At 34.3% G+C, this 17,145-nt stretch overlaps 1 protein-coding gene across 1 annotated transcript; it reads left to right on the forward strand.

Moving 5' to 3' along the window:
* The first annotated feature begins 1,973 nt into the window (after window positions 1–1,973).
* Window positions 1,974–7,293, forward strand: LOC120576973 (uncharacterized). The gene is made up of 7 exons (XM_039827853.1): window positions 1,974–4,467; window positions 4,580–4,888; window positions 4,967–5,066; window positions 5,169–5,846; window positions 6,124–6,402; window positions 6,483–6,584; window positions 6,823–7,293. The coding sequence occupies exons 1-7, from the start codon at window positions 2,243–2,245 to the stop codon at window positions 7,291–7,293; spliced, it is 4,164 nt and encodes a 1,387-aa protein (XP_039683787.1). The 5' UTR covers window positions 1,974–2,242.
* The last annotated feature ends 9,852 nt before the right edge of the window (window positions 7,294–17,145 follow it).

Genomic DNA, 17,145 nt, shown 5'->3' on the forward strand with positions numbered 1-17,145 from the left:
CGCACTAATAAAAAAACAGTGATTTCGGACGGATACGATTTTGTCTGAATTTTTCGGACGGTTTTAACGGAGCGAAATTTTTGTCCCAAAATCGTGTGAAAATTTTATAACATGTTCAAACATTGTTTTTTCCCACGAATTTCGCACGAATTTCCTTAAAAAAACAAATCCGTCCCAAAACCGTATGAAACATTGAGACGGATTTCAGACGGAATTGAGGGTTTTTATTTCATTTTTATTAAGTGTGAAAATTTCATGTCCCGCCTATACTCCTAAAATCTCCCTCTCGTGTACTGCTCTCTCTCATAACCAATCTCACTCTTTCTAACCCTAAAATCAATTTCACAATCAATTTAGGAAGCTCTTCAATCAATTTCTTCCAAAAACCAATTTTAAGATTTCTCAAGCTCTTCAATCAATTTCTCAAGCTGTTCAAGTTTGGATTCTCTTCTCTTCAGATTTGAGGATTCTCAGTTTCAAGCTTTTCAAGGTATTACTATCCACTCTCTCTATTATAATGTGTGTTCTCTTCAACAAATCAACCATGTTCCCATAAACTTGTACTTGATTTTTGGTTCAATTTCTTGTATTTATTTTGTTTTACTTATTAGGGTTTTTAGTGTTCTTAACTACATGGACCTGGATTCACCTTTGTTGTTGAAATATATTGTGGGTTTTTGCTGTTCCAATTGTGGGTCTTGTGTTTTTAGGTGTTGTGTTGCTTCGGTGGGTTGATTTTTTATTCCCTTAGTATTGTTTTTAGGTGATGTTTTGCTTAGGTGGGTGTTGCTTTGGTTTATATTGTTTGCTAAGATCCATACTCACGTTAAGCTTGATTCCTATGTGTTTCTTGATTTTTGAAGTTTTAATCTTTCGGTGGTTTGTGTGGGGGTGTTGGCAGTTTTTTGGTGTTGTCTCGGTGCTCTTGCTGTCGATACTCATGTTAGGAGAGTATCTGCTCTTGCTGGTAGCTTTATGTTACTGCTGGTCTTGTTTTTTGGCATCAGTCTCGGTTGGTTGAGGTATTGTGTGGTGTGCTGCTGTGTTTTTTTTGCAGCTGTAGTAGTTCTGTTGTGGTACTATCCATGGTTCTGCTGTAGGCATAATCTGCTGGTGCTGTAGTTCTTTTAGTTAAAATTTAACTTCTACTTCGCACAAACATTCATGGAATACCAAGATAAACACCACATCCGCATAGTAAATTTAATACAACTCAATGTGTGATAAATAAGATCTTAACAAAGAAGGATCAATTGAAGATAGTGAGTTCATCTTAACGACATTTAAATAGGAATTAAGGGAGTATGAAGGAATGACTTAGATTACCAACAACGAATAGAATCTTTACAAGACTTGCAAAGAGAGTTGGAAAATGTTTATGCTTGAACAAAAATTAAGACTCATAAATTTTTGATTGGGCACACCTAATGTCATGATATGGAATTCCATATTTTTCAGGGAGGGATAGGGAGGATGAACAATGCCTGGGCATTAATTTGATTGATTGCAGGATCCTGATATTATTCTCTACAATGAATCCTGTCTTGTGTCATGTATTCACTAATTTTGGAGCATGTAATCATCATCTCTGCACATACTTGGTAGCCTTGAAAATCTTCAAAGTTTTTGGGTGCAATATGACACAGAATTACCTCAAGAATTGTAAAGAATTCTAGTATCATCGTTTAAGGCTACAATTCTAACAAGACTTTTAAGAATATCATTGAGATGCAAAACCACACACTCATATTAAAGTCAGGTTCACTTAATGGTTAACTCTTATCACATCAAAAGCATGACACAATTTCCATTTAGGTTCATAGTTGGTGCAGAGCAAACATTTTAATTGATTAGCTAGATAATAACACTTAAAGTAGATAATAACACAGTGAGTATCATGTTGTTATGATTTCTTAATAATATTTGATTGTATGAAAACTATTAGTTGTTGTTATGATTTAGTTGTTTTATGTTTATTTGATTTATATGAAAACTATTAGTATCATGTTGATTTGTTAGTCACTTTGAAAATTATTAGTTGTAAATCCATAGTGACATAACAAGTTAGCATATTGTGAACAGTCTTGTAAGATCTAGGACATCATGGACACTTTACTATAAAAGTTATGAAATTTCTAGATATATACATGCATTGCTAAATTTATTAACATGAAACAGAGTATGGGAATTCCTGAACATCGAAAATGGATGTATAAAAGACTTACTTCCCAATCGGGCAGGAATGAGAACTGAATTTGTTAGTGGTGTTAAGAATTTTATAGAACAAGCAATTAGGAAACCTGAGTTTACAGATAATGGGGGTAAGCTTAGGTGTTCTTGCAGTAAACATAGAAACATAGATTTCTTAACTCCAGGTGAGGTTACCCTTGATTTGTATAAGCATGGTTTCCAACCAAGCTATTGGTGTTGGGATTCTCATGGGGAGAGTTCTTTAAGCTCAGGTAGTAGAAATGCAAATAACGTGAACAGAGAAAGCACTTGTAACCAGCCGTCAAGTTTTGAGTCACAAAGAAATAACTATGAGGCTATGATTGTTGATGCTATTAGGCCAGAAAATTTGGACCAATTTGAGCCACAACAGGAGGAACCTCCAAACAGGGAAGCCAAACTCTTTTATGATTTGTTACAATCTGCGCAACGACCATTGTGGGAGGGTTGTGATACCCACTCTGAATTATCTATGGCGGTTGAACTGTTGACTATTAAATCTGAGGGGAATATGTCTCAAAAAGGATTTGATAAGCTACTAAAAACTATGAAGAAGGGTATGCGTAAGGATAACTGTCTCGTCCCTAATTTCTACTATGCAAAGAAGTTGGTATCAAAGCTTGGAATGGAAAGTAAAGTAATAGATTGTTGCATCAACGGTTGTATGTTGTACTACAAAGACTACGAAATGGCAAAAGAATTTCGGTTCTGCCATGCTCCAAGGTATAGGGTAGGTAAAGGGGGTAAAGAGTTAGCTTTGAAGAGTATGCATTATCTATCGATCACACCAAGGTTAAAGAGACTATACGCGTCAGAAAATTCTGCACGCCATATGAGATGGAATTATGAGCACCAACAAGTTGAGGGTGTCCTTGAACATCCTTCTGATGCAAAAGCATGGAAGCATTTTGATCAAAAGTATCCAGGATTTGCTTCTGAATCACGCAACGTAAGACTTGGATTATGTTCTGATGGATTTACTCCTTTTGGTCAATCTGCTTCTCCATATTCATGTTGGCCTGTAATAGTGACTCCATACAACCTCCCTCCATGGATGTGTATGTCTACTCCTTATTTGTTTTTGACAATGATCATTCCCGGCCGTAGAAATCCCAAAAGTAAGATAGATGTGTATTTACAGCCGTTCATTGATGAGTTAAAGTCATTGTGGGACGAGGGTGCTTTAACCTATGATGTTTCCAAAAAACAAAATTTCGTAATGAGAGCTGCTTTAATGTGGACAATTAATGATTTTCCAGCATATGGAATGTTGTCAGGATGGATGACAGCCGGAAAAATGGCATGTCCTTGTTGTATGCATCACACAAAAGCATTCCGATTGGAGAATGGTGGTAAGTCATCATGGTTTGACTATCAAAGAAAATTCTTGCCAAGTGATCACCCATTTAGAAGAAATAAGGATGGATTTTATAAGAATAGGGTTGTGAGATCAGAACCGCCTCCTAGGTTGACCGACGAACAAGTATGGAATGAAGTTCAGACAATGCCAATGATAATGGACAATATTGATGAAGTTCGAATTCCAGGTTATGGAGATAAACATAATTGGAAAAAACGAAGCATTTTTTGGGAATTGCCTTATTGGAGCACTAACTTGATTCGACACAATCTTGATGTCATGCATATTGAGAAAAATGTATTTGATAATGTGTTTAATACTGTTATGGATATCAAAGGAAAAACTAAAGATAATATAAAGGCAAGAATGGATTTGAAGTTGTATTGCAAGCGCAAGGACTTAGAATTACTTGAACACAGTAATGGGAGGACCATAAAGCCCAAGGCAAACTACACATTTACTCTGGAGCAAAAAAGAGCAATTTGTGAATGGGTAAAATGTTTAAAGATGCCAGATGGATATGCTTCAAACTTGGCTAGATGTGTTGACATGAAGGAAGGAAAGTTACATGGAATGAAAAGTCCTGATTGTCATGTGTTCATGGAACGCTTACTTCCAATTGCTTTTAGCTCATTACTAGATCAAACATGGAAAGCTATAACCGAGCTTAGTCAGTTCTTTAGAGATCTATGCTCAACGTCAGTACGAGTAGATGATCTTATTAGCCTTGAGAAAAATATTCCAATAGTGATATGTAAATTGGAACGCATTTTTCCTCCGGGTTTTTTTGACTCAATGGAACACTTACCCATTCACTTACCATATGAAGCAAGAGTTGGAGGTCCAGTGCAATATAGATGGATGTATCCATTTGAGAGGTATTATTTTCATGCACCATAGACATAATTTTTAGCTTATTGTCTACATCAATAGTTCATTTTTTTTTTTTTGTAAATTTTGTGTTACCAAAAAATTCTTTATTTATCGCAGATTTCTCCATCACCTTAAAAAGAAGGTTAAAAATAAGGCACGTGTTGAAGGATCAATAATTGAGTCATACCTTATTGAGGAGATTTCTCAATTTTGCACATATTATTTCGAGACAAGTGTGCAATCCAACAATACTAGCATTGGAAGAACAGGGGGTGATCATGATTTGGCACAATCTTTATTTCCCATTTTTAATTTGCCTGGTAGATTTGCTGGTCAATGCAAAAGTCGTTTTTTGGAGGATAAGGAATTTACTGCTGCCATGAATCATGTATTAATCAACTGTGATGAGATTCAACCCTATATTGAGTAAGTACTTTCTAAAATTTATAATTCTTCATTTCCTAACTGTGATAATTATAATTGAATTAAATTATGTAACAATAGGATCTTTGCTGAGACACTACGAAAAACTCATCCTAATATGAGCGATGAACATGCTGATAAATGCATTGAAGAAAACTTTGCAGCATGGTTAAAAGAATATGTAAGTATATTTTGAATACTTTTCAGCATATTGATTACATACATATTATTTTTTTACGTGTTCTTTTAGTAACACTCTTATTGTTGGGTGATTTTTAAATAGGTTGACAATCCTTCAAATAATGTGCTAGATCCAAATATACATGCTTTAGCATGGGGTCCTTTAAGAATTGTAAAAACATGGCCTATTTACTTTGTGAATGGCTTCAAATTTCACACGAAAGCACATTCAATTGGAAAGTCTACTATGAATTGTGGAGTGTGTGTTAAAGGTACGGGCTATGGTGACTATGAAAATGACTTTTATGGTCAACTTGAAGAAATAGTTCAAATTGAATATCCTGGAATACCACTGAAGAAGGTTGTGTTGTTTAAATGTGAGTGGTTTGATCCTACAATTGATAGAGGAACAAGGCTTAATAAACAATATGGAATCATTCAAATTCGACATAATCGACATTATGGGAAGTATGATCCATTTATTATTGCAGATAAGGCAATTCAAGTTTATTTTGCTCCACATCCAATATGCTCTAGGATTAATGCAGATTGGTGGTTTGTAGTCAAAACAAAGGCAAGAGGTGTGATTGAGGATCAACAAGTTGATGACTCTGCATATCAAGAGGATTTTCTGGATCAAAATATGGTTGGCATCTCAGCTGACATAGATTTGCCTGCGACTTTACTAGATGTTGAGGGAAGATTTGATGAGGTTGATGACCATGAGTTGATAGTTAATGATGCCATGGACAAGGATGATGATGATGACGAGGAGGAGGAGGCGGAGGAAGAAGAAGAAGAAGAAGAAGAAGAAGAAGAAGAAGAAGAAGAAGAAGAAGAAGAAGAAGTAGAAGAAGAAGAAGAAGAGATGATGGATAGTGGTTGGTGAGCGAGACAATGATGAAGGGTTTAGGGATCAAAGTGATAATAAGGAATGAATTTGTTTATTTTAATATTTCTAATAATTTTTTTACCATGTTCTGCCTTGATGTTTTACTATGTTCAGCCTTGATATGTACATTATGCCAATTGTTTTTCCGATGTGGTTTTATTGTTAGTGTTGGTCTAATTGCCTTGGTTTGTTGGGTCTGTTTTGCTTGGGAGAAGCTAGATTCAGAGGTATGATGTTTCAAGAGTGGAAAAATTATGCAAAAAATTCTGAATACAGGCCAAAGTACATCCCTGAGCCAGTATGGAATCAATTAATACATTATTGGGCATCTGATAAAAATTTTAAGAATTTATCAGTGGCAAACACTACAAATCTTGCTTCAACTCAAGGTAGCTCCATTCATACTGCTGGTTCTATATCTATGGGTGAGAAGGAACGTAGGATGGTAAGACACATGATATTTTCTCACTAATTTATGAAAAACATATTGGAAATTTTCTCATTCAAGTTATGGAAAAAATGTAGGAGAATGAAACAGGAGTCAAGCCTCCAATGGAGGAGGTATTTGCTATTTGCCATATCAGAAAGGATAAGAAATGGGTTGATAGTAGAGCTGAGCATGCCTATGTAAGTAGCTCTTTAACATTACATATTTATCTATAATTTAGTTATGATAATAGAGCTGAGAAAGGCAAAAAGCTGGCCACCACACCTGGTATCAAACAGACCTGCTAACAAAGCAGCCTGCGCACGGCAACTAGCCGAACCAAAACCAGATTTATCTATGATTTTACTAAAATTACCGATTTTAATTGGTTGTTAGTTAAATGACTAACATGATTCAAAATTGCGGGGAGCTTTTAAGAAGAGAAAAGCAGAGCTTTTGGAAATATCTATGTCTCAAAATCAAGAGGAAGAAGGATTGTCTTCCGAAAGCCATAATAATATGCCAGATGACTTGACTATTTGGAAGGAAGTAGCTCCTAAAGGTAAAAAAGGAAAATTATATGGTTTAGGTTCTATAGGAACAAATACTTCGAAGTATACTATTGGTTCATGCTCGAATGCCTTTAAGGAAAAAAACATGGAACAAGAGCTCTTAAAATGGAAAGAAAAGGTAAAAGAGCAAGAACGTATAAACCAAGAGCAAAAACAAAAATTAGAGCAGCAACAAAAAAGAATTGAGTCAAATGAAAGCATGCTTGCAACTTTCTTTGAAAAGTTGAATATGCCATTGCCTCCAAACTTTGCATGTGCGACACCTATGCAAGATGAACCAAATGATGTTGGTGAAGCCTCTAATGAAAACAATGATGATAATTTTGGATTTGAATGATAAGTTTGGCCCAACTGATTTTCTGTTGTTCAACTGTTTTGTGGTTGTTGCTACCAGTTTCTCTTTTTATTTTATTTTATGAATTATGTGTTTGACTGCTGCTGTCTTGTATTTGGCTTTGTCATGGGAGTTACTTTTGGTTGGAGTTATGTTTCCAAACATGTTTACCTTTTTTTTTTGGCTATTTCCTTTTGGTTGGAGTTATGTTGTCTCCCCTATCCCTGCTAGTGCACTTCATTGTGTTACTTTTATTGTTGAGTACTGACTAATGAACAATTTAGTCATGTTAGTTTGTGATATACTGTGTTAGAACATTGAGTACTTATATAAATCTAGTTTATATATTTTTGTTTCAGACAATGAGCATTTGTTTACTCTTGAATTATTATTTATTTTTATTTGATTTAGTATGTATTATTGAATATCAATTTTACATATTGGAATTTATCCCAAAATCATTAAAAAATATGAATTGTGACAATTTTGTACAAGAAAAAAAAATTATAACCACAATTGAAAAGCATGGAAAATATTTTAAAGCAATTTAAATCCGTCCGAAAATCGTTTGAAAATTTATCTAGAATCCGTCTGAACACTGTAGGAAATTATAACTCAATTTCGTCTGAAAATCGTAGGAAATTAAATTAAATTCCGTCTGAAATCCGTAGGAAATTAAATTCACTTCTGTCCGAAATTAAATTAAATTCCGTCCGAAATTAGTTTGAAATTTAGTCCAATATCCCACAACTGTGTTTGTGCGAAAACTGTACGAAATCCGTCTGAAATATATTTCGGACGGAATTTGGGACGAAAATACGATTTGCGACGCGGCTTTTTCGGACAACGCCCAATCTGTCCGAATTCCGTCCGAAAAAGCATTTCCGTCCGAATTCCGAGGGAAAGTTCCGTAAATTCCGTCCCAAAACCGTTCGAAATTTCGTCCGAAAATGACCTTTTTTTAGGAGTGACGTCTCAACTGATCTCAAACTGTCAATTGAAGACAATGTCGAACTAATTCCTGTCCCTACAGCTCCTCTGTTTAACTGCGAAAACTCTGCTCTGTTTGGTTCCTCTTGTTTTAACAGGTTCCTTCATTCTCCAAAGAATGACGATCCTCCTTTGAGTGATATGCCACCCATTCCTTCGCATTTCAGTTCTTGTGATAGCTTTAAATCAACTGGAACTTCACCCAAAAATGATCCTCCAATCGAACCAGAAAACTCAGCCATCTCCAATGAGATGTTGTTTGCTGAAATTGCCTCCCTTCGAGGAGATGTGAACAATTTGCGTGAAAGCTTTGTGTCCTTCATGTTTCAATACTTTGGGATGATGGCTCCTGCTTCTGGCAAGGATCCTGGTTCTTCATCCAACCCACCTCCAAATCAGCAGTAGCATGCTCTGCTTAAGGTGTCTTGTGCTATCTTTTTGAAGATGACAAAAAGTGGGAGAAAGCAAGTGTGTCTTGCGCGCGCACTCTGCATGAAATTAATTTGAAAAATATGCCCTTTTATATGTTTTGGTTGTAGACTATTAAGCACATGGATGCTCTGTTTTTAGTATTTATGTGTCTTTCCTTTTTTAGCTAAGAATCTTAAAAAATGGACTTTTGTTGTTTAGCAAGTTATGGCTAAAAATAGAACTTTAATGTAGTTGTATGGAAGGCAGTCCTTATCTATGTTAAATCCATGTTATTGTATTCTAAGTTTAGTTCTTTATCCTTGAAATATATATGCATCTTAAGTTCTCTTATTCTGGATAAAAACAATTCATCTTGTTCGAAATGGTTACTTAACCTCTTTTGATGAACACAAGTATCCTTATTGAGAAAAGTACATATGACTATGTTTAAAAAGGGTCCCTATCACTCCTTTACAAATCAATTTTGTAAACAGACACTTCATATCTTATTAATCTAAATTAACGGAATGTCAAATTAAGGGGAGCCTAATTTTAAAAAAAAAGGGTAATCCTTTTCTCAAAAGATTTGCATCAAATTGAGGGGGAGTGTAAATCGGAACACATTTATAAATCAAATTCTAATATAGTTTGTCATCGTCAAAAAGGGGGAGAATAATTAGATAATATTCATAAATCCCTATTTTAGTTTTAAAGATGAAAAAAAATATTTAGATTTTAGTTTATAAATGGATTCTGATATTATTGTATTTAACATCTTTGTGTGAGAAATTTTTAGTTGCAGGAACTTAATATCGAAAGGATTGACATAAACGAATTCCCTAAAAATCCTTATTATCTAATCCTAAACTACAATGCACACAACAATTGCAAAACCCTAATCCTTGGTTTTGAGCGGGAAAATTGTGATTTAACCACATTTAATGGGATTTTTGAATTTCAAATCATGCACCCTTTTGAAATGTGTGCATATGTGCCTAATTAATGCAGATTTTGAAATTCAAATATCCCACCACTTGGAATTGTGCTCGCTTCTTTCCAAGACATGCAGTTACCCACTTCTCAATGCAAAGGCAACTGAACCAAACAAACCTATTTCCTTGCATTTTGCTCTTTCTCCCTCTCTCTCACTCCCCTCTCACGCCCATTTTTCTCTAATCAGAAAAAGTCAACGATTTTCAGTCCCTCTTCTCTTCTCTCTCACTCCAGTTTTCTCTCTAAAAAAAAGCCTCTTCTCTTCTCCCACGTTATTTTTTTCTTCATTTTCTGACATTCTTCTTCAATTCTCCATCTCTCTCTCTCATTGTTTCTCGCGTAGCTCTTCGTGTCTTAGTTTGGGTGTTCTCTTCATCGCCGGTCAGCCTCACCAAGGCAATAAGCATCTTCAAGTTTTATTGAAAGAGAATGCTTCTATGCAACAAAATTTTCAAGACCTTCGATCCCTCGGTATGCGTTTTCAGTTTCGTTACGTTTTGTTTGATTTTGATTTCGCGATTAGGATTTTGGTATCACCGGTGTTGTTTTGATTGATTTTTCCGATTTGATAGGAAAGGAGCTTGAAGAAGGTGGAGTTCTCAGTGAATCGGCACTGTCGCGGAAGGTTTTTCTTTTCATCAACGATCTTCTCTCTCATTCTCTCTCATTCGCTGCTCTTCTCCTCTCTCATTGACTTTTTGTATTAAACTACCTATACATGTTGTGATAAGCTTTAAAGAATGTAATCCAAAGTTTGTTCTTGCTATGAAATTTTCCATTGAAAAACTGCCACTCATGTTTATTTGTATCCTATTATTCCTACTCCATGAGTATCTTGACATCATGAGCCATGAGCCACTATCATCACGATAATGGGTGTGAATAACTAATATGAAATATAGTTCCATTAGATGTAAATTTGCACAACAAGTATTGTCAATGTTATGATAAAATAGTGTGCAAATAAATAAACTTTACATAAATTGATAAAGATTGTCTTTTGAGAAAATAATGATAGTTTTGGTATACTTTAGTTGGCAGCGTGAGGCTGTTGCTATTTTAGATAGCAGGTTTTTGGTTTTGTCACTAGGAACCGTTGTGATGTTGGTGTTTTAGGGGCTGCACCTCTTTTGTTTTGTGCCTAGCCTTTTTCTTTTGTTTTCTTTCCGTAATCAAGGGGAAGACGTACGCGTTTTATAGGATCCTGATGTTGTTTATAGCTCACTGGTGTCCTTTTTAATGCAAATAAATAAATAAACTTTACATAAATTGATAAAGATTGTCCTTTGAGAAAATAGTGATAGTTTTGGGGGACTTTGTCGAGGTGGTTTATGTTTTTTGTGGTGTGTTCTCGAGGGACAGCAGGCTGTGTGGTGCCTCTGTGTTGGCTGCGTGAGGGTGCTGCTATTTCAGGTAGCGTGTTTTTGGTTATGTCACTCGGAACCGTTGTGATGTAGGTGTTTTAGGGGCTGCACCTTTTTTGTTTTGTGCCTAGCCTTTTTCTTTTGTTTTCTTTCCGTAATCATGAGGCAGGCGTATGCGTTTGGTTTGTGTTTTATATGGTCCTGATGTTGTTTATAGCTCACTGGTTTAGCAATAGCATATTACATGAAGAATTTTGCAATTAGGCATTTGAATCTGTAAGCCATAGATGATATGTCTGCAATTTCGATTCGTTAATATGTAATTACTATGAAGTGGCTGGGTCAAGTACAAGTAAAATAGGATGTTTAATTTTTTTTAAGCATGTAATTAGGTGTTTAATGTATAACTTTAATAGTATTCTTCTCCATGAATGTTTAGCTGATCAAGAGCAAAATGATTATTCTATTATTAGATTGTAAACCAGTGGAAGGAGAATAGGTGGTGGTACTGTATAGCTCTTGAAGCACAAGGTCATTGATAAGGTTAGGCTTCTCATGAGTTAAGTCAAAACCGGCAAGATAAGTGCCAATCATCCCAATATGGACTTATTTTACAATTTTAATTGTTGCATTTCCTGGTTCTCAATTGTTATACTCTTTTTCGTCATTTTAGCTTATGTGTTTATGCCTTGCTGCACTTAGAACCCACGTCTAAACAATCATTGCCTTTCATGTTGATTTTGTTTGCTTGAATTTTGATAATTGAGATTTTCAAACTTACTTGAAATCTTGACTGCTATAATCATAATAGATATGTCTTTTTCTTCTTCTTCATTTCATTAGTGATCTGATGTCTGATATGCACTTTTTCTTTATTGCAGTGTTTTAAATTACAGTGATACAAAACCTAACATTAATATGCTTCCAATTCTCAAACGGATTGTTCAAAACAATATTCCAGTATGGGTTTTCAGGTAATTAATTTCAACAAAAGAGACCAATTGACTATTTAATTTTACATATTGATAGTAAGCTATGTTACAGAATGTTAATTATGTTAATATCAATAAGTTAGTTATACATTAATTAGGTGATTTGTCCCTGTAGATACTATACTTTATTATTCATTTTACATCTTTTATCCGAATGACTCCTTACAAGTTTTACTCACTCTCAGGCTTCCAAATCTCTGTTAATCATTTCTCTTGAAATCCTCTGATTACTAAGAAGCTAATCATGTGTTAAATTATTATGACAGCAGAGACCAAGATTCAGTTGTGCCATTGCTAGGTTCTCGAACACTCATTCGTGAACTGGCTGATGACCTGAAGTTCAAGATTACAGTCCCATATGGAGCTTGGTTCCGCAAAGGCCAGATAATTATATTTTTTTAACAGTTTAACCATTTTCTGCATTTCGAAAAATAAGTTCAGTATTCTGTAGTATGGTTATGCATATTTTGGTCCCAATTACATATTGCTTGACAGTATGTAATTACTTTTAACTTATGGTTTTGGTGTTTGAAAGGAACATATGAATCTGTTATAATTTTTCATTATGTGGTAGGAACATATGAAACTACTAGGCTACTAATGGAATCACATTGCAAGTGGGCATACTTATGGAATCACATTGTAAGCTACTAAGCTTTGATTGTGGAACGTATGAAGGCAGAGTGACATCTGATAACGATCAGAATCAAGGCTACTAAGCTTAGATTATGGCTTCTAGGGGCAGAGGAAAATGAGGAAGAAAAAGCACCATCAATTACAATCTGCTCTACATGTATAATGTTTTCCGTATTCGAATTATTTCAAATTGCAAGTAATTTAAATTGAGTTTTAAGGTAGTTTTCTTTGACTGCAAGTATAAGGGGCTTATTTCACAAGGTTATACTTAGATGTGTATATTCACTATTGAAGCTTATTTTGAGTTTCGGTGATGACTTACTTTATCGAAATCACGGTGTGCCGCCGCGATTTAGAAAAAGTTATAGGGTGCAGCTTTTACAATAACTAAAAATTAACTAATGATTTGCCTGAAGTTTCTAATTCTTTTTACTGGTCCGATTACAGTCCCTCTCTGATGATTTTCTACAACTATCAGATTTGATTGAATCAACTAAGGTTAATTATTTTGTCCATAATTTTTGCAAGATAACTCTTCAGTCTACTGTTTTAGGTCAAAATTAATTTATTTTGTGTATAGAACAATAGTTATGCAGACCACCCATTTCAATAGGATAATGTCAAAATTAATTTATGCAGACCATCCATTTCAATAATCAATAATGTTTTTTTGGGTTTGTTTGTATAATAGCAGGTTTTTTAAGATTTGTTTTGTGTATAATGTGTCATTTCACTCCACGTAGCCAATCTTAGTGTTTGTTCATGAATAGAAAGTGGCTCATAAAACAATTTAAGGGTTCGATTGTTCTATATTATCTTTGCTCATCTCTCTTAGTGTTTGAAATTAGTTCAAAGAGTGGTCTAAAAATTCTGCTAACATATGAGGGAGACGCTTGCATTGATAGTTTTTTTTTTTAAAAAAAAAAAAAACCGCATTGTATACACATAAATTCCTTGAAATATAATTGTATACACAACGTACACTACATACGAGGTCAACTTTACGTCGCAATATCCAAGGTGACCTCCAGGAATGGGTTGAAGATTTTAATGAATGATGATAATAGTAATAGCATGAATAGCACTTCAAATGTAGTTATAAGGAGATTTTCTGCAATCTACCGATTTAAGGTCTTTTTTAATGTATTTTCTTTAGAAACAATTTATTTTGTACCGCAAGCATATTTAATTTCAATACATTTGAATGTTTTGTTTTCAATCGAGATGACCCGTGCGACAGCACGGGTGGATGGTCTAGTTAATTGAGTATCTCATACAATGGACAAAGCAAGAAATTAATGGATAAGAATGCAAAAGACAAAATTAGATATAATTGCCCAAAATTGAGCAACACGTTGGACAAATACTACAAGTGGTTTTATGCTCTTAGTTTTTTATGTCTCCAATACCACTACACTTCCAATCAAATGGTAAAAGTAAGTACAAACAAATATCTTCTTTTGGCTGTAAGAGGAACAAGGAACAAAATGGATGCTAGCTATTAATTTGCATATATGTGTACCTTCTTCACCCAAATGTCTACACGTGGAAATTGAAAGAAGATAAATGAGTTGTGAGTTGTTAGCTTTTGTCTCAAAAGGAATTGCATGAAGAAAGATATTGCCCATACACGTGGGAAAACAAGAAGAATTGGAAGCAACATGCGGGACCTTAGAATTGGCTTTACACATGTGAATTTATATGAGTCATACACTCCTCACGTGGGAAAGGGGAGAAAGTAATTTGTTTTGAGCAATTGGTGGCCTATAAATAACAAGCTCATGACAAAGGAATGGGCACCGAATTTTGAGAAATATTTTCAGCATACAAAGCAAATTCACAAAATCTCTCATTTTTACTTTGTTTCAGTATTCTAAAAATTGCTCTTTTGTTTTTGAGCTCTTTTTAGTTTTACCACAAATATTTTATTTTGGTCAAAGTAAGAATTTATTTCTTATTGCATTGTAAAGCTTGTAAGTAACAAGTGTGTAAAAAGACAAGGTAAAATCACTCGTTTGTAGGAAAAGATCAGGAGGATCTAGTAAGAGTGATTTGTACTCGTTTGATCTTTTGGTTGTAAAAGCAAAGGTAGATTTACTCGTTTGCAGGAAAGATCAGTCGGATCTAGCAAGGGTAAAGGTTACTCATTTGTGAACAAGGAAAAGAGGAGTTGTGGTTGACGTTATTTAACGCAACTATCTAGTGGATAATCTCACACTTGTGTGGGGAGTGGAAGTAGCCGGCGTTTGACGAACAACGATAACTTTCGTGTGTCATTTTTCTCTCTCTACTTACTTTTAATTTATTGTTCAAAATCATACACCTCACAGTTATTATTGTTATTATTAATTTACTAACAAACTAATCGTGATTGATAAATTAAAAGAAAATTTTTATTATGTAAATTTTAAACAGATCACAATTCAAAGCCCCCTTTCTTGTGAAAATATTTTACTTCAAGGGCATGGCGGTATCAACGAAACACGGCGACGTCGCCGAGTTTGGGGCTCAGGCAGGAACAATATTATCTGCCTGAAGATAATCCACCACAACATCCTGTGGCACCTCCTCATCATCTGCCACCTCCTCATCCTCTGCCTCCTCCTCCTCTTGCGGCTGATAAAATATATTCTCCTCCTCCATCCGATCATATCCCTGAAATCTCTCCACATACTCATACGTTTGTGTCGGATCAACCACCTGGGAAGAGTAATCCATCTGCGACTGTGAGCCCTCTCCAACTAGCCTCGAGTCCCTGCACTTCCGAGCCTTGGGACATACGGGTTTTGATCCACCTTCTCTCTCCGAGCGCTAGCGGTACTCACCTCTTTACCTTTACGCATCCTGGCCTCTCTAATAAACCGATTATGCTCATCCTCCTCCCTAGCCATATCTTTACAAAACAAATTAAAAAAAACACACATAAGTGGACAATGTATTTAGGCATTTCAAAGGAACGTAAAGGTATACAAAATAAAGGATACATATTCTAGGCATATATGATTTTGATTGATATTTGATAGATGTATATACATTATAACACACAAATCCAAACTAATCATTATATCAATATGCTCAAAATATGGTTATTATATCATTATGTCCAAACTAATCAAACTTATCAAAAAAAGCAAAACTACAAACTTATAATCATTATAACATACATACATTATAAAATTGAACATATTTGCAAAAAAAAAAAAAAAATACACAAAAAAGCAAGATTTTCTCTCTTAGGCATTTCATCAAACACCTTAAGTGCATTTCAAATTACTAGCACAATTAGTGTTATTTGAACATCTAAACAACTACATTGTACCTGCACTTACTCTAAACAACAATTCTAGCATAAACAATACATTAAAACATCTAAATCATGCTTAATTTTCAATTTTATAACCTAATGTGAAACTAACATTTTGCTCAAAAATATGTAAAATAAAACCTTAAACAAACTACATTGCTTGTAAATATGAAGAATATAACTTACTTGTGAATTAATTGATGAAATTTGATTGATTTTCGAGCAAATTGAAGTTTGGGTGATTTTTTGTTATAGTTTAGAAGTTTTGCATGTGTATTGTAACCAGAAAATGGAGGTTTATGCTTTCATATCATAAACATTGCAAGGGCAGTTAACTACCGTTGATACCAGCGGTAGTTAACTGATGTCGGTTTGCAGAACGGTAGTTAACTACCGCTGGGGGTTTTTAGGTAGTTTTCATGTGTCAATATGACGTTTTTGAAATCAAAAGAGCAATTTTCTATAATGTTAACTCTTGTCTGAATATTCCATTTGAAACCTCTTTGAACAACATATTTGCCCATTTGTTTTAGTTTTTTTTCAAAATAGATTTTTATTGCGTAATATTTTTTTCTATAATTTTTTTAACAAAGATTTTTCAAAGGAAAGTTTTGAATGAAAAAATTTGTTTGAATAGTTTATATTAAAATGTAATTCTAAGTATTTCATCATTTTGTTATAATTATTTTTGGATACTAAAATTTTGAAAAAATCTCTAAAAAAAAGCTATTTCAAATAGCTTTTCATAAAAATCATTTTTGAAAGATATTACTTTGAAAAAATATGTGATTTTTACTTTGGAAAATTTCTAACAATGAATATTTAAGCGTGAATGACAAAATCTCATTTTTAACTAATGCTAAATGAGTTTGAAATAACTTCTACTATTTTTGCATGTGTACTCTAACCAGAAAATGGAGGTTTCTGTTTTCATATCATAAACATTGCAACGGCAGTTAACTACCGCTGAGGCCAGCGGCAGTTAACTGATGTCGGTTTGCAGAACGGTAATTAACTACCGCTGGGAGGTTTTAGGTAATTTTCATGTGTCAATATATCGTTTTTGAAGTCAGAAGAGCAATTTTCTATAATGTTAACTCTTGTCTGAATACTCCATTTGAAACCTCTTTGAACAACATATTTGTCCATTTGTTTTATTTTTTTT

The sequence above is a fragment of the Medicago truncatula genome, chromosome 7, assembly GCF_003473485.1.
Source record: "Medicago truncatula cultivar Jemalong A17 chromosome 7, MtrunA17r5.0-ANR, whole genome shotgun sequence".
NCBI classification, from domain to species: domain Eukaryota; kingdom Viridiplantae; phylum Streptophyta; class Magnoliopsida; order Fabales; family Fabaceae; genus Medicago; species Medicago truncatula.